This window comes from Sus scrofa, chromosome 6 (assembly GCF_054392235.1).
Source record: "Sus scrofa isolate SSC_HxYL_T2T_F1_AM1 chromosome 6, Sscrofa_HxYL_maternal_Yorkshire_Landrace_v2.0, whole genome shotgun sequence".
Taxonomy (NCBI): Eukaryota; Metazoa; Chordata; class Mammalia; order Artiodactyla; family Suidae; genus Sus; species Sus scrofa.
The window spans coordinates 62,059,192-62,080,003 of record NC_139388.1 but is presented as its reverse complement, the minus strand read 5'-3'; the positions used below and the strand labels follow the sequence as shown (position 1 = coordinate 62,080,003).

At 46.3% G+C, this 20,812-nt stretch overlaps 1 protein-coding gene and 1 pseudogene across 2 annotated transcripts; both read left to right on the top strand.

Moving 5' to 3' along the window:
* Positions 1-2,225: 2,225 nt before the first annotated feature.
* On the top strand, positions 2,226-11,951 carry LOC146402457 (cationic amino acid transporter 3-like; annotated as a pseudogene). The gene is made up of 11 exons (XR_014806652.1): positions 2,226-2,595; positions 3,158-3,316; positions 8,820-8,997; positions 9,207-9,319; positions 9,759-9,979; positions 10,153-10,286; positions 10,406-10,536; positions 10,670-10,868; positions 11,066-11,232; positions 11,463-11,571; positions 11,740-11,951. The product of XR_014806652.1 is annotated as a cationic amino acid transporter 3-like (transcript).
* LOC146402458 (cationic amino acid transporter 3-like) lies at positions 5,262-7,449 on the top strand. Its single transcript, XM_084959105.1, has 5 exons — positions 5,262-5,351; positions 6,191-6,330; positions 6,424-6,526; positions 6,709-6,908; positions 7,106-7,449. The coding sequence occupies exons 2-5, from the start codon at positions 6,204-6,206 to the stop codon at positions 7,447-7,449; spliced, it is 774 nt and encodes a 257-aa protein (XP_084815231.1). The 5' UTR covers positions 5,262-5,351; positions 6,191-6,203.
* Positions 11,952-20,812: the final 8,861 nt, after the last annotated feature.

Genomic DNA, 20,812 nt, shown 5'->3' with positions numbered 1-20,812 from the left:
AGGACACAGATTCGATCTCTGGCCTCGCTCAGTGGGTTAAGGATCCAGTGTTGCTATGAGCTGTGGTGTAGGTTTCAGAAGTGCCTTGGACCCTGAGTTGCTGTGGCTGTGGCATAGGCCAGCAGCCACAGCTACAATTCCACCTCTAACCTGGGAACCTCCATATGCTGCGGGTGCATCCCTAAAAAACCAAAAATTGAAAATAAAATAAAAATAAAATGTGGTGGTAAAATACGTATAGCATAAAATTAGCCGTCTCCACCATTGTACATGTACAGTTCTGTATCATTGAGTACATTTCCATTGTCCTTCGACCAGTCTCAGAACTCTTCTCTTCCTGTGCCCAATTAACAATATCTCCCGTTCCCCCCTCACCTCAGCTCCTGGCAAACCACCAATTGACTTTTCTGTCTATGAATTTGATTCTCTGGGCATTTGAAAGAAGTGGAATCATACACTGTCTGTCTTTGTGTGACTGGCTCATGTCACTCAGCACAATGTCCTCAAGGGTCCTCTGTGTTGTAGCAGGGGTCAGCCATTGCTGTCTTCTCAGGCTGAATCATATTCCACTGTCTGTATGGAACCCATTGTGTCTATCCATTCCTTTGTGGATGGACGTAGGACATGCTTCCATGTCTGAGCTACTGTGAATAGTATTGGTATAACCATGGGTGTATGGTTATCTCTTTGAGACCCTGTTTTGAGTTCCTTTGAATCTATACCCAGAAGTTGAATTGCTGGACCATAGGGTAAATCCATTTTCAATATTTGAGGAATGACCATATTTTATGCATTGTATCTCCTCCCTTCTCCATTTTTCTTTCCTACTCACAGTGCCCAAGGGCTCCTCCATAGTATCTGAACCAGAAGAACACAGACACCCAGAGAATGAAATGTCTTCTCCGAGCACACAGAGGTGTTGGTGGAGCCAAGATTCTTTGTAAAAAAAATTTTTTTTTTTTTTTTTAGTCTTTTTAGGGTCGCACCCAAGATGTACGGAATTTCTCAGGTTAGGGGTCGAATTGGAGCTACAGCCTCTGGCCTATGCCACAGCCACAGCAACGCCAGATCCGAGCTGCATCTGCCACCTAAACACAGCTCATGGAAACGGCAGTTCCTTAACACAGTGGGCGAGGCCAGGGGTTGAACCTGTGTCTTCATTGATGCTAGTCAGTTTGGTTTCCACTGAGCATAGAAATTCTGAGCTTAGATTTTAGTCAGAGTTAGCTGGCTCTTCAAATGCTTGCTCTTTTTTTTTTTTTTTTTTTTTTTTTTGTCTTTTTGCTATTTCTTTGGGCCGCTTCCGCGGCATGTATAGGTTCCCAGGCTAGGGGTCTAATTGGAGCTGTAGCAACCGGCCTACGCCAGAGCCACAGCAACGCTGAATCCGAGCCGCGTCTGCAACCTACACCACAGCTCACGGCAACGCCGGATCGTTAACCCACTGAGCAAGGGCAGGGACTGAACCCGCAACCTCATGGTTCCTATTCGGATTCGTTAACCACTGCGCCACGACGGGAACTCCATCAAATGCTTGCTCTTAACCAATGGGCTGAGCTTGAACTTTGGAGGATCCATGGGCAGGAGCTTCCTGAAGATGACTGTGTTCTCTGGGTCAGCCTGGCCCTCAGAGCTGGGTAGTGGGGAGACATTGTGTGCCCCAAAGATTAGGAGACAGAATCCTGTCACTTCTGATTGAGAAGGAAGGTGGGTCCGTTTCCTGAAGGCAGTTGGGAGACAGACCAGTGTGGTTTGATGCCTTGACTGAGCTGGGCTAGAGTCTGTCCCATGTCATTCTGCCTGAACTCGCAGTCCCAACTCCATGTCACTCTGCAAGCAGTGACACAGAAAGCGGTCTGTCTAAGTTATTGATCAGTTAAGGGAGAGGCAAGAACTGTTCCTGAGTCTGCTGAGTCTTCATTGCCTTTAGCTGAAAACAGTGCACATGTGAAGTGGTGCATTTTGGGGGAGACATAATTCTCTCCCCTCCCTTCGCTGCAAGCAGCCCTTCCAGTAACTTTGAACCATGTGGAAAGTCTTCCTTAGATTTGAGGAAACCAAAGCTCAGAGCTGGAGGACATGCCCCGTGTACCCCTTTACCCGCTTTTCCCATAACCCCGTTGCTTTGTGGAGTCAGACTCCCAGGGTCAAGTGTGGATGGACATTCTTGGTGACTTTGGGTGTTGTTGTCTCTGCAGGGTCGAGCCTCTTCAACTCTGTGTGGGATGCTGGGTCAGTATGTTCGCCAGTTTTGTGAGAAACAGGTCTGAATGCGGCCACTGGAGCCCAGGGACGAGTCTGAGATTCCCACACCTCATCCAAACATCTTCAGCCTCCTGGTCTTTGGTGTGAACAGAACCCTGAGTGTTGGTGTGTACATCCTGGCTGGTTCAGTGGCCGTGTATGTAGCTGGACCTGGAATCGTCGTCTCCCTCTTGGTGGCTGGCTTCTTTTCCATGTTGTCTGGATTCTACTTCACTGAGTTTGTGGCCCGGGTACCACGCTCAGGTTCTGTGTATCTCTACAGCTATGTGACAATGGGACAACTGCATGCCTTCATCACTGGCTGGACCCTCATATTGCATTTCATCCTTGGTGAGATGATGGGAGCGGGGCATGCTGTGGGCTTAAGACCAGGGACCTGGGAGAGAGATCTGGGGTCTTCCCTCGTTCATCAGCCCTTTGTCATTGACCTTGTAGAGGGAGTCAGGTCGTCGTGGCAGAATCCCCTCCACCTGCATTCTCCTCGGCTCTATCCTGTTGTCCTAAAATGACTGGACCCAAAACCTAGAAGGAGGGGGAAGTGTAGGGAGTGGGTGAGAGGGAGGCACGTCCCACAGGCCCATCCCTCAGCATTTGAAAGGCTTTGCTCAGCTGTTGTCTTCCTGGATTTCCCTGTACCAGTTGAGGGAGATTTCAGCCCTCATCTCCCAGCCGTGCTGGTCCTACTTCCCTGTGTTCTTTTCTTGCATAACCTCCATCTCCTCCTTACATATCACATAGCTGATTTAGTCACCTGGCCCTGCCCCCCCAGCCCATGAAGAGAAAGTTTGAGACGGGGTATGTTGTCTGTTTCTTTCCCCCAAAAAACCCACTCCAGGGAGTTCGTAGGGGTTCAGTTACTGTCCTTTCATGAATCTTCCTTCTGCCACTGCAGCCACCGCCTACTTGACCAGGGCCTGGAGCTACACCTTTGACAGCCTGATCGGGAACCACATCTCGCAGGTGTTAGAGGGAATGTTCTCTGAGCATATGCCCTCGTTCCTGGCCCCATACCCAGACTTTGTTGCGCTGGCCCTGGTGCTGCTGATGGCTGGTAAGAAGGAGTCAGAGCTAAGCTGGGGAGCATGGACTGTGAATGGGGGCGCTGGGGTGGGAAGGGCTTGGGTCCCCGAATGTTGGGGGGATTAGGACTGGAGAGAAAGGGTCAGGAAGGCAAAGCTGAGCCCATTGTTTTCCACCTTTGCAGTACTGACGTTTGCCCACGGGTGGGGGCTGTCCTGTGCTCCCCGAATTATTTTTTTCTTTTTTTTAATACATGTGTAGTGGTGGCAGATGGGAGTTCCTGAGGCTAGGATTTGAATCCAAGGCACATCTGTGACCTACACCATAGCTCATGGCAGCACTGGATCCTGAACCCAGTGAGTGAGGCCAGGGATCCAACCCGCATCCTCCAGAGGCAAAGCTGGGTACTTAACCTGCTGATCCACAATGAGAACACCTGTAAAATCACTGTTGGATGTTGACTAGCATCCCTGGCCTTTGCTCCCCCATATGACACATGATAGTCAGAACGTCTCCAGATATGGCCACACCTCCATCCGGGAACAAAATCAGCCCAGCTCCGAACCACTTAGAAAATGAGAAGTTTCCTCCTCTGTATTGAGAACAAGGATATTCTTTTAAAGGAAAGGAGATTCGGGAGTTCCCGTCGTGGCGCAGTGGTTAACGAATCCGATTAGGAACCATGAGGTTGTGGGTTTGATCCCTGGCCTTGCTCAGTGGGTTAAGGATCTGGCGTTGCCATGAGCTGTGGTGTAGTTCGCAGTCGCAGCTCGGATCCCAAGTTGCTGTGGCTGTGGCGTAGGCCGGTGGCTGCAGCTCTGATTAGACCCCTAGCCTGGAACCACCATATGCCGCAGGAGCAACTCAAGAAAAGGCAAAAAGAAAAAAAAATTAAAAAAATAAAGGAAACGAGTTTCTCAGAGGAAGAACTAATTACTCTTTTTTCAGCTTTATTGAAATATCATTTACATACAACAGTCTGTAAGTTTGAAATATACAGCATGATTTTCCAATAGATGTATATATTGAGAGATGATTGCCACAATACGAAATGAACCATCTTAGGGAATCATGTCATGGCTCAGTAGTTAAAGAATCTGACTAGGAGCCATGAGGTTCGATACCTGGCCTTGCTCAGTGGGTAAAGGATCCGGCGTTGCCGTGAGCTGTGGTGTAGGTTGCAGATGTGGCTTGGATCCCACGTTGCTGTAGTTTAGGCCGGTGGCTATAGCTCTGATTCAACCCCTAGCCTGGGAACCTCCATATGCCCCAGGTGTGGCCCTAGAAATGGCAAAAAGGAAAAAAAAAAAAAAAAAAAAAAAAAAAAAAGAAAAAATGAACCATCTTAGGGTGTACAATTCAGTGGCACTTAGGACATTCACAACCAACATCTCCCTCTACTTCCAAACATTTTCATCTCCCCCAAAAGCAGCCCTGTACCCACTGAGCATCACTGTCCATCCCCCACCCCACCTCAGGTCCCCAGCCCTAAGACCTTGACCACCGCCAGTCCACTTTCTGTCTCTGTGGATTTAATTATTTTGGAGGTTTTACACTTTCCATCTTTCCCACAGGGCTACTGATTCTGGGAGTTCATGACTCAGCCCTGGTTAGCAAAGTGTCCGCAGGCGTCAATGTTTTGTTGCTCAGCTTCATGATCCTCTCTGGCTTCATTAAGGGAGACCTGCACAACTGGCAGCTCACAGAACAGGACTACAAACTGGCCACATCTGGATCCTCTGACAGCTATAGGTTAGGAGGGTCCTCTTGCCCCAAGTCCTGCTTAGAGGGGGCTGCAGATCTGGGAATATGGTGGGAACGGAAGAGACCTGGGCTGATGGATCCAGAAGATGGGGTCCTGGAGCCCAGGTCTTGGGGTATTAACGGAGGAGTCCAGTAGAGATGTCTGAGCAACTTCCCCCATGCTCTTCCTCATTCCTTCTCTCACCACAGCCTGGGCCCTCTGGGTTCTGGAGGGTTTGTGCCCTTTGGCTTTGAAGGGATTCTCCGAGGAGCAGCAATGCCTTTCTACTCATTCTTTGGTCTCAATGCCATTATCACTACAGGTAACATGGTCTTCATGTGTCCTTTCCGGCTTTGTTCAGTTTGGGTGCCCTTGAGCAATGGGGTTGGCAGTTGATGAGGCTGGTTTTGGAGGTGGGAGGGGGAAGAATATTGAATGATTTCACAGCTGTGTGTTTTCCTGACCTGATGCTCCCACCATCCTGCAGGGAAAGAAACCCCCAATCCTCAGCGTTTCATCCCTTGGAGCCTAGTAATCTTCATATCCAGCTGCTTTTTTTTTTTTTTTTTTTGTCTTTTTGCTATTTCTTTGGGCCGCTCCCACGGCATATGGAGGTTCCCAGGCTAGGGGTCCAATCGGAGCTGTAGCCACTGGCCTACGCCAGAGCCACAGCAACACGGGATCTGAGCCGCGTCTGCAACCTACACCACAGCTCATGGCAATGCCGGATGGTCAACCCACTGTGCAAGGGCAGGGTCCTAACCCGCAACCTCATGGTTCCTAGTCAGATTCGTTAACCACTGTGCCACGACGGGAACTCCTCCAGCTGCTTTTTGACCTATTCTGGTGTCTCAGCAGCTCTCACCCTCATGGTGCCCTTCTACCAGATTCATCCTTACAGCCCCTTGCCGCAGGCTTTCCACCATGTTGGGTGGGCTCCTGCCGGATACTTCGTGGCTGTTGTCATCCTGTGTGCTGTTTTTTACAAGTCAGTGTCAAAGCTTTCTCTCCATGTACCGTCAGATGCTCAGGCATCCTCTCTCTTGGGACTGAGGGATGAGAGGGAAAGACACCTCACCCCAGGTGGGAGCAGGGAGCAGAAAGCAGGTCTGTCCTGCTTCTCTACATCCTCACACGTGTTCCCATTATTGTCTTTTCCAGCCTCCTGGTTGTCATGTTGGCCATGTCTCGATTGATTGGTGCAATGGCAGAGGATGGGCTCCTTTTCCGGGGACTTGGCCAAATCTATGCCCGAAGAGGCACACCCCTCGTGGCCGTCCTGGTTTCTGCAATTCTTTCAGGTCCATAAACACAACCCAGCCCTTCTTGGATCAATTTCTTTAGCTTGGATATATCCCGTGGCTTCTCACTCCCTCCCCCAACCCTCATTCTAGGGATCCTGGTAGTACTTTTCAAGATCTTTCATCTTGTGGAACTCCTGTCAGTTGGGGCCCTGTTTGTTTACTTCCTCGTGACTTTTTCTGTCCTGGTCCTCAGGTGAGACTCCACTACACTACGTTGACTGGGGGTCTTGGGCTCATGGGAATTGAAGGGGAGTTAATGAATATCTATCTTCTAAGTGTCCTGCTAGGCTTCTGGAAGGAAAGACGTGGGTTAGGCCGACCGATGTTGGATGCGTACAGGCTGCTATTAACATTGCCTTAAATCCTCTGCTTCAGGTACCAACCAGACCAGAGTTTCAGCCAGAAGGTGAAAGCAGAGGAGGAAATTCAGCTGAAGCATACAGCTGAAGAAAGTCCTTTGGGATCTGTACCTGAAGCAGGAACCTCAAACCCTCTAAAGAGTCTGTGTGACCCCGTCAGCCCCATCCCCACTCTGAAATCTGGCCAGATGGTCTATGGATGTGCCTTCCTGCTGGGTGAGCACGGGGACTTCTCTTTGGTCATCTTCTGAGATTGGCAGGATGGGCAGGGAGTGGGTATGCTGGCAGCCGAGGGGTCTTGCAGATGTGATGGCCCTTCCTGGGGTGGGCAGTGTGGGGGAAGGGTGACCCGAGGTCTTGGCCCATTTGGCCTCTGGAGTTGAGCCTGCTGTCCTCCCCCTTGACCCTTGCAGTTCTCCTGCTGACCATCCCGGGCCTGCTTCTGGCCCAGTGGCCCAGCCGCGTGTTCTCTGGAGACCCCGGGTTCACAGCAGGGGCTGTGCTGCTGCTGCTGCTCATTGCGGGGATCACTGCCATCATTTGGAGGCAGCCCCAGAACCCCTCTCCTCTTCCCTTCAGGGTAGGTGACCTTATGTGCCCAGCTGTCCAGGCTGAGTGGCTGAAGTCGGCATGCTTTGAGGTGAAGCCTCCTTTGCTGGACCAGGGAAGGGGGGACTTGCTCAAACCCATGGACCTTCCCTGGTCCCACCCAGTGCATATAGAGGTTCCCAGGCTAGGGGTCCAATTGGAGCTGTAGCCACCAGCCTACACCACAGCCACAGCAACTCGGGATCTGAGCCGCGTCTGGGACCTACACCACAGCTCACAGCAATGCCGGATCATTAACCCACGGAGAAAGGTCAGGGATTGAACCTGCAACCTTGTGGTTCCTAGTCGGATTCGTTAACCACTGAGCCACGATGGGAATTCCTAGCCTGGACATTTTTTAGCGTGAGGTGCCGTCCTGTGCATTGTAGATTTTTCTTAATTTAATCACTGTCAGATGGGTAACATCCCTGGACTTTACTCACTAGATACCAGTGATGCCTACATCCCAAATTGTAACAATCAGAACATCTTCAGTCATTGTCTAATGTCCCCTGGGGGGCAAAATCACACCAGCTAAGGATCTTTTTTTTTTTTTTTTGTATCTCTAGGGCTGCACCCACAGTATATGAATCTTCCCAGGCTAATGGTTGAATCAGAGTTGCAGCTTCCAGCCTATGCCATAGCCACAGCAATGTGGGTTTCGAGCCATGTCTGCAACATATACCACAGCTCATGCAACTCCGGATCCTTAACCCACTGAGCGGGGCCAGGGATGGAACCCGCATCCTGATGGATACTAGTCAGGTCCATTAACCACTGAGCCATGATGATAACTCCCAGGATCATTTATTTAGAGCAAATAATTACTTCATCTGTACTGAAACCAAAGGGTTTTTTTTTGAGAGGAAATTCAACATAGCATAAAATTACCTTTTTTTTTTTTTTTTTTGTCTTTTTTTAGGGCTGTACCTGCGGCATATGGAGGTTCCCAAGCTAGGGGTCCATTTGGACTGTAGCTGCTGGCCTACACCAGAGCCACAGCAACACCAGATCCGACCCAATTCTGTGACCTACATCACAGCTCATGGCCAGCCGAGTCCTTAACCAACTGCGTGAGGCCAGGGATCGAACCCAGATCCTCACAGAGACTATGTCAGGTTCTTAATCCCCTGAGTCACAAAAGGAATGCCTGCATTGGTTATTTTATTTTATTTTATTTTTATTTTTTAAAAATTTTACCACTTTTTAATTTAATTTAATTTAATTTTTTACTGCTGTACAGCATGGGGACCAAGTTACCCATGCACGTATACATACTTTTTTCTCCCATTGTTGTGTTGCAATGTAAGTATCTAGACATAGTTCTCAGTGCTACGCAGCAGGATCTCACTGTAAATCCATTCCAAGAGCAATCATTTGCCTCCATGAACCCCAAGCTCCCTATCCTTCCCACTCCCCCTCTCCCCCCGGGCAGCCACACATCTAGTCTCCAAGTCTATGATTTTCTTTTCTGTGGAAACGTTCATTTGTGCTGTATATTGGTTATGTTAGATATTTCATAGTCCATCTTTCCCACAGGAATGCTGGCTCTGGGAGCTCATGAGTCAGCCCTGGGTAACAAGGTGTTCTCAGCCATCAATCTCTTGGTGCTCAGCTTCATCATCCTCTCTGGCATCATTAAGGGAGACCTGCACAACTGGCAGCTCACAGAACAGGACTACAAACTGGCTGCATCTGGATCCAGTGACACCTCTAGGTTAGGAGGGTCCCCTTGGCCATAGGATTGCTTGTGAGTGTCATGGGGAAGAGCTGGGAATATAGTGGGGTCTAAAGAGCTTTGGGCTGATGGATCCAGATGATGGGGTCCTGGAGCCCAGGACTCGGGGTATCAGCAGAGGAGATGGCTGAACAGTAGGGCTGTCTGAACCTGCCCCATGTTCCTCCTCCTCCCTTCTCTCACCACAGCCTCGGCCTTCTGGGTTCTGGAGGGTTTGTGCCTTTTGGCTTTGAAGGGATTCTCCAAGGAGCAGCTACATGTTACTACGTGTTTGTTGGTTTTGATGATATTGTCACTAAAGGTAATGTGGTCCCTGTGGGTCCCATCAGGGGTCAGGGCAGAGACTGGGCTGCCCTCGGGCATAGGCGTGGGTAGATGGTTAGTCTGCTCTTTTTTTTTTTTTTTTTGTCTTTTTAGGGCTGCACCTGCGGCATATGGAGGTTCCCAGGCTAGGGGTCCAATCAGAGCTGTAGCCACCAGCCTACACCACAGCCACAGCAACGTGGGATCCAAGCCACATCTGCGACCCACACCGCAGCTCATGGCAACGCCAGATCCTTAACCTACTGAGCCAGGCCAGAGATCGAATCTGCAGCCTCATGGACGCTAGTCGGGTTCGTTAGCCACTGAGCTGCAATGGGAACTCCAGGTTAGCCTGCTCTTGGTGGGGAAGAGGGAAGGGCAGTTTGCGTTTCACTCTTGCGTGCTTTCCCAACCCGGTATGTCCACTTGTCCTGCAGTGGCAGAGGCTCAAAATCCCCAGCGTTCCATCCCCTGGAGCATCATGATCACGATCTGCCTCTGCTTTCTGATGTGCTTTGGTGTCGGCGGTGCTCACCCTCATGGTTCCCTACTACCAGATTCAGCCTGAGAACCCCCTGCCGCAGGCTTTTCTCCAGGTCGGCTGGGCCCCTGCTGGATATGTCGTGGCTGTTGGCACCCTCTGTGCTCTGACATCCAGGTCAGTGTCACAGCTTGCTGCCCAGCTACTGTCACATGCTCAGGTGTCCCAGCCCTTGGGACTGAGACGCAAGAGGGGAAGACACCTCACCCCATGTGGCTTATTAGGGAGAAGAAGCCCCAGTCTGTCCTGATTCGCCACATCCTCACACGCTTTTCCATTTTCTGCTCCAGCCTCTTGGGTGACATGTTCCCCATGCTGTCGGTAATTGATGAAATGGCAGAAGAAGGGCTCATTTTCTGGGGACTTGCCCGAAGGCGCACAGGCACCCTGATCATGGCCATATTGGCTTCTGGAATGCTTGCAGGTGAATAAAAAAAAAAAAAAAGCCCACTTCCTCTTTGACAAATTTCCTCAACTTAGCTATTTCGACTTTTTTTTTTTTTATGAATTCCCTCTCCCACCTTGTATGTGCCCTCATTCCAGGGGTTATAGCTTTACTCTTCAAGCTTAGGGATCTTGTGCACCTCACGTTAATTGGAACCCTGCTTGCTTATTCCCTCGTGGCTCTTTCGGTCCTTATCCTCAGGTGAGACTCCACCACACCTTGACTGGGGGTCTTGGACTCAGGGGGAGATAAACCTTTCAAAAAATCCTGCTGGGTTTAAGTCAGGAGAGAGATGAATGAGACTGTCTGATGTTGGATGAGTAGGGGCTGCTGTTAGTACTGCCTTGTGCCGCTAATGCAAGTACCAGCCAGACCAGAACTTCAGCAAGAAGGAGAAAGTAGAGGAGGAAATTCAACTGAAGCATACAGCTGAAGAAAGTCCTTTGGGATCTGTACCTGAAGCAGGAACCTCAAACCCTCTAAAGAGTCTGTGGGAGCCTGTCAGCCCCACCCCCACTCTGAAATCTGGCCAGATGGTCTATGGATGTGCCTTCCTGCTGGGTGAGCACGGGGACCTCTCTTTGGTCATCTTCTGAGATGGACAGGATGGGCAGGGAGTGGGTGTGCTGGCAGCTGAGGGGTCTTGCAGATGTGATGGCCCTTCCTGGGGTGGGCAGTGTGGGGGAAGGGTGACCCGAGGTCTTGGCCCATTTGGCCTCTGGAGTTGAGCCTGCTGTCCTCCCCCTTGACCCTTGCAGTTCTCCTGCTGACCATCCTGAGCCTGCTTCTGGCCCTGTGGCCCAGCCGCGTGTTTTCTGGAGACCCCGGGTTCACAGCAGGGGCTGTGCTGCTGCTGCTGCTCATTGCGGGGATCACTGCCATCATTTGGAGGCAGCCCCAGAACCCCTCTCCTCTTCCCTTCAGGGTAGGTGACCTTATGTGCCCAGCTGTCCAGGCTGAGTGGCTGAAGTCGGCATGCTTTGAGGTGAAGCCTCCTTTGCTGGACCAGGGAAGGGGGGACTTGCTCAAACCCATGGACCTTCCCTGGTCCCACCCTGTCTCAGTGGGCCCTGCATGCACAGCCTGAGGAGGACTGGGGTCTCCCTCTCAGAGATGTGGGTGTTATGTTCAGGGAGTCACTGACTTTGCCCCCAGGTCCCTGCTCTGCCCGTGCTCCCAGTGCTGAGCATCTTTGTGAATGTCTACCTGATGATGCAGATGTCCTCTGTGACCTGGGCCCAGTGTGGCATCTGGAATGTTGTGGGTGAGTGGCTTTCTGGGATGAAGAAGCCTCTAGAGTGACTGAACCCAACTCCCTTCCTAATTACCTCTCCCCACAAACTGTGTCAGATGCCGTAATAGGGGTTCTTTTGGGCATTTGTAAGTGGGGAGAGGGCCTACTTTCCTTCTCATGGTCTCATTTCCCTGCTAGGACTTGCTATCTTCTTTGAATATGGGATCCGACACAGCTTGGAGGAGAAGAGTGATCCACAGCCACCAGCCTCCAATTTCCAGACTCTGGATGAACATACCCCTGGTGCTGAATCCTCTTAACCATAGGAAGTAGATGCTGTGTGTGTTTCCCTTCAAACACGGGAGGTGTCTTGTGGTTCAAGGGACACTGTGATCCTCTGTGGGGTATGAGTGGGTTGCATTTAGAGCCCTGTTTTCATTGACAGAGGACTGAATCACTTTAATATTGTATAATTTTTTTTCTGAAATTTTATTTTTATTTTTTACAGAATAAAATACATACATTTAAACACAATTACATTCACACAGATTATTATATCATGGATCTTAAGAAGCAGATTAAGTGACTCCCCCACTGGAGAAGTGGAATGGAAAATATGCTGAGACAAATAGGAAATTTATTCTGTACTTTATCCCATTTCTTATAGCTTTTATCTTTACTACTTAGTTTTATCTATTACATTTCAATTTTTCTTTAAAAATTAGCATTATATTAAAATTGTGTATATTATGCAACTAAAATTTATAAAGAAAGCCTTATATACCATTAAATATTTTATATAGCATAATAAAAAGAATAACTTAACTTGTAAGAATAACAAAAATAATACACCCTCTGAAAATAAGTAAAATATAAAATGCATAAATTGGTTAAAAAACAACGTAACTATATAAATATGTCCTCACAATTTGTTACATCTTATTGATTCTTCAATATAGGCATTACGCCATTCTAGGTGATGTGATAAACAAGACATTATAGACCTTACATTGTACCATGGAGGGAAATGGTTATTAATAATACAATTGTAGAACTGTATTAGTTAATTGTACAGCGGCATTATTTGATTATAATTATCATCAATTCTTTGATGGAGAGGAAATCAGAATCAGATCTAAGAAGACTTCATCATTCCAAGAATGATGTCAAATGACCCCCTTCATGGTGGATTATGCACTTATTGACTATGAGCTGTGTTTCTTCCCCAGAGAGTCCTTGTTTGTGTATCACTTGTAGATTTTTGGTTTGCAGTTATTCTGAAGTTTTGATAGAAGAGTCTATATGTATGTGAGATTGTTTTTGTTACAGCAGATACCCAGCAGCCCTGTGCTGCAGCGTATCAGCTCTGGCGACAGCCCCGTGGCTGTAGCATACCAGCTCAGGCAGCTCTGTGGCTGTAGTGGATCAGCTCTTTTACCCGGTGAGAAACCAAGTGAGCACTCGGAGAGTTGGAGAACTCAGGTTTATTACACCGGCGGGCTCAGAGGAGATCGCTCTCCAGAGTCTGAGCCCGGAAGAAGGGTTTCACAAGGCTTTTATGGGCTACGTCTTCCGGGTCCAAGCTTGGCTAGTTGGACTGGAGTGACGTCAGGCAAGGTAGTAGATGTGGAAACAAATTTACAGAAGCAGATGCATGGGGGAGGACTGGTTGGGGCAGTTGGCTAGACTTTGCTTAGTCATCATGGCTGGGGTCTCTCCTTTCTACATTTTATTGGGACATTTTCTCCTACATTTTAAGTTGTTGTTCTCTTAATTGCAAGTTCATCTCCAGTGTCCTGCATTTGTACCACCTCTTCTCATGATTTATGATTTTGGTGGTATAATTGTGCATGGATGATTTTGTATCTTTACTGTATCTATACCTTTCCTGGTGAGCCTTGTCATTTGTGGCATTTTTGTTTCCTGTTGCTGTCTTTTCTCTTCTGCCTAGAGAAGTTCCTTTAGTATTTGTTGTAAAGCTGGTGTAGTGTTGCTGAATTCTCTCAACATTTGCTCATCTGTGAAGGTTTTGATTTCTCCTTCAAATCTGAAGGAGAGCCTTGCTGGGTAGAGTATTCTTGGTTGGAGGTGTTTTCCTTTCACCGCATTAAGTATATCATGCCACGCCTTTCTGGCCTGCAGAGTTTCTGCTGAAAAATCTGCGGATAACCTTATTGGGGTTCCCTTGTATGTTACTTGTTTCTTTTCCCTAGCTGCTTTCAAGATTTTCTCTTTGTCTTTAATCTTGGTCAGTTTGATTAATATGTGCCTTGGGGTGTATCCTCCTTGGGTTTATTTTATTTTATTTTTTTTTTTCTTTCTTTTTTTTTTTTTTTTTAATTTAATTTTATTTTCCCACTGTACAGCAGGGGGGTCAGGTTATCCTTACATGTATACATTACAATTACAGTTTTTCCCCCACCATTTCTTCTGTTGCAACATGAGTATTTAGACATAGTTCTCAATGCTATTCAGCAGGATCTCCTTGTAAATCTATTCTAAGTTGTGTCTGATAAGCCCAAGCTCCCGATCCCTCCCACTCCCTCCCCCTCCCATCAGGCAGCCACAAGTCTCTTGTCCAAGTCCATGATTGATTTTCTTTTCTGAGGAGATGTTCATTTGTGCTGGATATTAGATTCCAGTTATAAGTGATGTCATATGGTATTTGTCTTTGTCTTTCTGGCTCATTTCACTCAGTATGAGATTCTCTAGTTCCATCCATGTTGCTGCAAATGGCATGATGTCATCCTTTTTTATGGCTGAGTAGTATTCCATCGTGTATATATACCACATCTTCCGAATCCAATCCTCTGTCGATGGACATTTGGATTGTTTCCATGTCCTGGCTATTGTGAATAGTGCTGCAATGAACATGCGGGTGCATGTGTCTCTTTTAAGTAGAGCTTTGTCCGGATAGATGCCCAAGAGTGGGATTGCAGGGTCATATGGAAGTTCTATGTACAGATTTCTAAGGTATCTCCAAACTGTTCTCCATAGTGGCTGTACCAGTTTACATTCCCACCAACAGTGCAGGAGGGTTCCCTTTTCTCCACAGCCCCTCCAGCACTTGTTATTTGTGGATTTATTAATGATGGCCATTCTGACTGGTGTGAGGTGGTATCTCATGGTAGTTTTGATTTGCATTTCTCTTATAATCAGCGATGTTGAGCATTTTTTCATGTGTTTGTTGGCCATCTGTATATCTTCCTTGGAGAAATGTCTATTCAGGTCTTTTGCCCATTTTTCCATTGATTGATTGGTTTTTTTGCTGTTGAGTTGTATAAGTTGCTTGTATATTCTAGAGATTAAGCCCTTGTCAGTTGCATCATTTGAAACTATTTTCTCCCATTCTGTAAGTTGTCTTTTTGTTTTCTTTTGGGTTTCCTTTGCGGTGCAAAAGCTTTTCAGTTTGATGAGGTCCCATGGGTTTATTTTTGCTCTAATTTCTATTGCTTTGGGAGACTGACCTGAGAAAATATTCATGATGTTGATGTCAGAGAGTGTTTTGCCTATGTTTTCTTCTAGGAGTTTGATGGTGTCCTGTCGTATATTTAAGTCTTTCAGCCATTTGGAGTTTATTTTTGTGCATGGTGTGAGGGTGTGTTCTAGTTTCATTGCTTTGCATACAGCTGTCCAGGTTTCCCAGCAATGCTTGCTGAATAGACTTTCCTTTTCCCATTTGATGTTCTTGCCTCCCTTGTCAAAGATTAATTGACCATAGGTGTCAGGGTTAATTTCCAGATTCTCTATTCTGTTCCATTGGTCTGTCTGTCTGTTTTGATACCAGTACCACACTGTTTTGATGACTGTGGCTTTGTAGTATTTCTTGAAGTCTGGGAGAGTGATGCCTCCTGCTTGGTTTTTGTTTCTCAGGATTGCTTTGGCGATTCTCGGTCTTTTGTGGTTCCATATAAATGTTTGGATTGTTTGTTCTAGTTCTGTGAAAAATGTCATGGGTAATTTGATAGGGATTGCATTGAATCTGTAGATTGCTTTGGGTAGGATGGCCATTTTCACAATATTGATTTTTCCAATCCAGGAACATGGAATATCTTTCCATTTTTTTACATCTTCTTTGATTTCTTTGATTAAGGTTTTATAGTTCTCGGCATATAGGTCCTTTACCTCTTTGGTTAGGTGTATTCCGAGGTATTTGATTTTGTGAGGTACAATTTTAAATGGTATCGTATTTTTGTATTCCTTTTCTAATGCTTCATTGCTGGTATACAGAAATGCAACTGACTTCTGAATGTTAATCTTATATCCTGCCACTTTGCTGAATTTATTAATCAGTTCAAGGAGTTTTGGGGTTGAGTCCTTAGGGTTTTCTAGGTATAGAATCATGTCATCTGCATACAGTGACAGTTTGATCTCTTCTCTTCCTATATGGATGCCTTTGATTTCTTTTGTTTGTCTAATTGCTGTGGCTAAGACTTCCAAAACTATGTTGAAGAGCAGTGGTGAGAGTGGGCATCCCTGTCTTGTTCCAGATTTGAGTGAGAAGGCTTTCAGTTTTTCCCCATTGAGGATTATATTTGCTGTGGGTTTATCATAAATGGCTTTGATTATATTCAGGAATGTTCCCTCTATACCCACTTTGGCGAGGGTCTTGATCATGAATGGATGTTGAACTTTGTCAAATGCTTTTTCTGCATCTATTGAGATGATCATATGATTTTTGACTTTTTTTTTGTTAATGTGGTGTATGATGTTGATTGATTTGCGTATGTTGAACCATCCTTGTGAACCTGGGATGAACCCAACCTGGTCATGGTGTATAATTTTTTTGATATGTTGTTGGATTCGGTTGGCTAAGATTTTGTTGAGAATTTTTGCATCTATATTCATCAATGATATTGGGCGATAGTTTTCTTTTTTGGTGGTATCTCTGCCTGGTTTTGGAATGAGGGTGATGGTGGCCTCATAGAATGTCTTTGGGAGTATTCCTTCTTCTTCAACCTTTTGAAAGAGTTTAAGGAGGATGGGCACCAATTCCTCTTTATATGTTTGATAGAATTCACCTGTGAAGCCATCTGGTCCTGGGCTTTTATTTGTAGGGAGTGATTTTATGACCTCTTCAATTTCATTTCTGGTGATTGGTCTGTTCAGTTGGTCTGTTTCTACTTGATTCAGTTTTGGCAGGCTGTAAGATTCTAGAAAATTGTCCATTTCTTCCAGATTGTCAAACTTATTGCCATATAGTTGTTCATAGTATTCTCTTATGGTTTTTTGTATTTCTGCTGTATCCGTTGTGATTTCTCCTTTTTCATTTATAATTTTGGTGATTTGGGTTCTTTCTCTCCTCTTTTTAGTGAGTCTGGCCAGGGGTTTATCAATTTTGTTCACCTTTTCAAAGAACCAGCTCTTGGTTTTATTAATTTTCTCTATTGTTTTTTGAGTCTCTATTTTATTGATTTCTTCTTTGATCTTTACAATTTCCTTCCTTCTGCTGACTTTAGGACTTTTTTGTTCTTCTTTTTCTAATTCATTTAGGTGGAGGGTTAAGTTGTCAATTTGGGATCTTTCTTCTTTTTTGAGAAAGGCCTGTATTGCTATAAATTTCCCTCTGAGCACTGCTTTCGCAGCATCCCATAGATTTTGAGAGGTTGTGTCTTCATTATCATTTGTTTCAAGATAGTTTTTAATTTCCTTCTTGATTTCCTCATTGACCCATTGGTTTTTTAGTAGCATGTTGTTTAGTCTCCATGGAGTAGGTTTTTTCTCTTTCCTTTTCCCATGGTTGATTTCTAATTTCATGGCATTGTGGTCAGAGAAGATACTTGAGATAATTTCTATGCTCCTAAATTTATTGAGATTCGCTTTATGTCCCAATATGTGGTCGATTCTTGAGAATGTTCCATGAGCATTTGAGAAGAATGTGTATTCTGATTTTTTTGGATGTAGTGTCCTGAAGATATCAATTAAGTCTAACTTTTCTATTGTTTCCTTTAGGATCTCTGTTGCTTTATTGGTTTTCTGTCTAGAGGATCTGTCCATTGATGTGAGGGGGGTATTTAGGTCTCCTACTATGATTGTATTCTCATCAATATCTCCCTTTATGTCTGTTAATATTTGTTGTATGTATCTGGGTGCTCCTATGTTTGGGGCATATATGTTGATGATAGTAACATCCTCTCCTTGGATGGATCCCTTAATCATTAAATAGTGTCCTTCTTTGTCTTTCTTTATGTCTTTTGTTTTAAAGTCTATTTTGTCTGATATGAGCGTTGCAACTCCTGCTTTTCTGTCATGTCTATTGGCATGAAATACTTTTCCCCAGCCTTTCACTTTCAATCTATATGTATCTTTTGTCCTAAGGTGAGTTTCTTGTAGGCAGCATATTGAAGGTTTTTGCCGTTTTATCCACTCAGCCATTCTGTGTCTTTTGATTGGGGCATTCAGTCCATTGACATTTAAGGTGATAATTGATAGATGATTATTTATTGCCATTTGATCCTCGTGTTCCAGTTGATTCTATGGTTCTCCATTCTTCTTTTTTTTTTTTTGGTTGGATGGTCTCCTGTTATTATCTGCTTGAGTGTATTTTTTTTTTCATTTTTTGCAAATGCAATATTTGGTTTTGGCTTGTGGTTGCCCTGTTTTTTAAGTATGCTAACCCCTTCCCATAATTGTGTGTTTTAGCCTGATGGTCCTGTAAGTTCAAACACTTCATTACTATATTAAAATTAAGAAGAGAGACATACATACAAACAAAAAGGGTTATTTACCTCCTAACATCCCTTGCCCACATTTTATGGTTTTGATGACTCTTTTTTATTTTTTTCTTTTTAATTTTATTTTGTTTGAAGCATGTTCATGATTAAATCTGTATGCTGGCTTATTTGAGTGACTTCTCTCTGATTGTATCTTCCTCAGTCCTAGTTCTTCCTCTTCTTCTTCTTCTTTTTTTTTTTTTTCTTTTCTTTTTTCTTCCCTTTCCTTCCTTTCTTTTTGGTTTAGAGAAGCCCTTTCAATATTTCCTTTAACCTGGGTTTTGTGTTGCTGTATTCTTTAAGTTTTTGTTTGTTGGGAAAAATTTTTATTTCCCCTTCTATTTTAAATGATATTCTTGCTGGATAAAGTATTCTAGGTTGCATATTTTTTCCTTTGAGCACTTTAAATATCTCTTGCCATTCCCTCCTGGCCTGTAGTGTTTCTGTAGAGAAATCAGCTGATATTCTTATGGGGGTTCCCTTGTAGGTAACATTCTGTTTTTCTCTTGCTGCCTTTAGGATCCTCTCTTTATCACTAACTTTTGCCATTTTTATTATGATGTGTCTTGGTGTGGGTCTGTTTGGGTTCAGTTTGTTTGGGGCCCTCTGTGATTCTTGTATCTTGAATCCAGTATCCTTTAGATTTGGGAAGTTTCCAGCGATAATTTCTTCAAATATATTTTCCATTCCCTTATCTTTTTCTACTCCTTCTGGAATTCCTATTATGCGTAGATTGGCCCGTTTTATATTATCTCATAGGTCTCTTATATTGCTTTCCAGTTTTTTGATTCGGTTTTCTGTCTGTTGACCAGATTGAGTGATTTCCATTATTCTATCTTCCATATCACTGATTCGTTCTTCTGCATTATTCATTCTGGTTTTTACTGCCCCTAGTTCAGTTTGCATCTCTGCAAATGAATGTTCTAGTTTTTCTTGGCTCCTCCTTATATTTTCTAGCTCCTTTCTGAGGGTATCTGCATTGCTGTTCATATCTTCTCTTAATTCCTTCAGTATTTTCACTATTTCTCTTTTGAACTCCAGGTCTGTCAGACTGCAGAGATCAGTTTCATTGTTGACTGTTTTAGGTGAGTTCTCCTGTTGGTTTGACTGGGGGTGGTTTCTCAGCTTCTTCATCTTGCTTGTTGTCTTCTTTCTCCTGAGGGAGTTGTACTCTCCGTTATCGGGTAGTGTTTGCCTTGTCACTGCCCTGGAATATTTCCTGAGGGCTGTCGTTGTTGGTCAATCTTTTTTTGAGGCAGTGTGGCTTTTCTGGAGTGTTGATGGGACTAACAGTGTTTCTTTGAAGCAAAGGAGGACTTCCTGAGAGCAGACAGGACTGGGAGGTCCACCCCACGATGGTAGCAGATTTCACTTGGTTCTCAGCACCCCCTGGGGTCTTGGGCGGGTAGCAGGGCCCTTGGAGACTCAAGAGGTTCCTCCCCAGGGCAGCCCGACTCAGAAAGACCGTCTGAGATCTTTTCCCGATTCGGCCAGGCTTGTTGCAGCTTTTCTGGGCTGCAGGGGGTCCTGCCTGGAGCTGGCAGTCCTATGCAGCTGGTCCACTAGGTCTCAGCACCCCCTGGGGTCTTGGGCGGGTAGCAGGGCCTTTGGAGACTCAAGAGGCTCCTCCCCAGAACAGCCCGACTCAGAAAGACCGTCTGAGATCTTTTCCCAAGTCGGCCAGGCTTGTTGCAGCTTTTCTGGGCTGCAGGGGGTCCTGCCTGGAGCTGGCAGTCCTATGCAGCTGGTCCACTAGGTCTCAGCACCCCTTGGGGTCTTGGGCGGGTAGCAGGGCCCTTGGAGACTCAAGAGGCTCCTCCCCAGGGCAGCCCGATTCAGAAAGACCGTTTGAGATCTTTTCCCGATTCGGCCAGGCTTGTTGCAGCTTTTCTGGGCTGCAGGGGGTCCTGCCTGGAGCTGGCAGTCCTATGCAGCTGGTCCACTAGGTCTCAGCACCCCCTGGGGTCTTGGGCGGGTAGCAGGGCCCTTGGAGGCTCAAGAGGCTCCTCCCCAGGACAGCCCGACTCAGAAAGACCGTCTGAGATCTTTTCCCGATTCCGCCAGGCTTGTTGCAGCTTTTCTGGGCTGCAGGGGGTCCTGCCTGGAGCTGGCAGTCCTATGCAGCTGGTCCACTAGGTCTCAGCACCCCCTGGGGTCTTGGGCGGGTAGCAGGGCCCTTGGAGACTCAAGAGGCTCCTCCCCAGGACAGCCCGACTCAGAAAGACCGTCTGAGATCTTTTCCCGATTCCGCCAGGCTTGTTGCAGCTTTTCTGGGCTGCAGGGGGTCCTGCCTGGAGCTGGCAGTCCTATGCAGCTGGTCCACTAGGTCTTAGCACCCCCTGGGGTCTTGGGCGTGTAGCAAGGCCCTTGGAGACTCAAGAGGCTCCTCCCCGGGGGAGCCCGTCTCAGAAAAACCGTCGGAGAATTAGTTCGATCTATTCACGGCCTGGCTAGGCTCTGGCTAGGCTTGTTCTAGCTTTTCTGGGCTGCAGGCCTTTTCTAGGGGGCTGGTGGTGTTTGGTGCTGCTCTGTGGAAGTGTAGCCCCTCCAAAGGGCAA

What these genes read in the sequence shown, in the direction of transcription:
- LOC146402458 (XM_084959105.1), top strand. Translation starts at nt 6,204, where the DNA reads ATGTTGGCCATGTCTCGATTGATTGGTGCAATGGCAGAGGATGGGCTC. An exon ending in GGTTTCTGCAATTCTTTCAG is followed by an intron (nt 6,331 to 6,423) that starts GTCCATAAACAC and finishes CCCTCATTCTAG; the next exon opens with GGATCCTGGTAGTACTTTTC. An exon ending in TGGATGTGCCTTCCTGCTGG is followed by an intron (nt 6,909 to 7,105) that starts GTGAGCACGGGG and finishes TGACCCTTGCAG; the next exon opens with TTCTCCTGCTGACCATCCCG.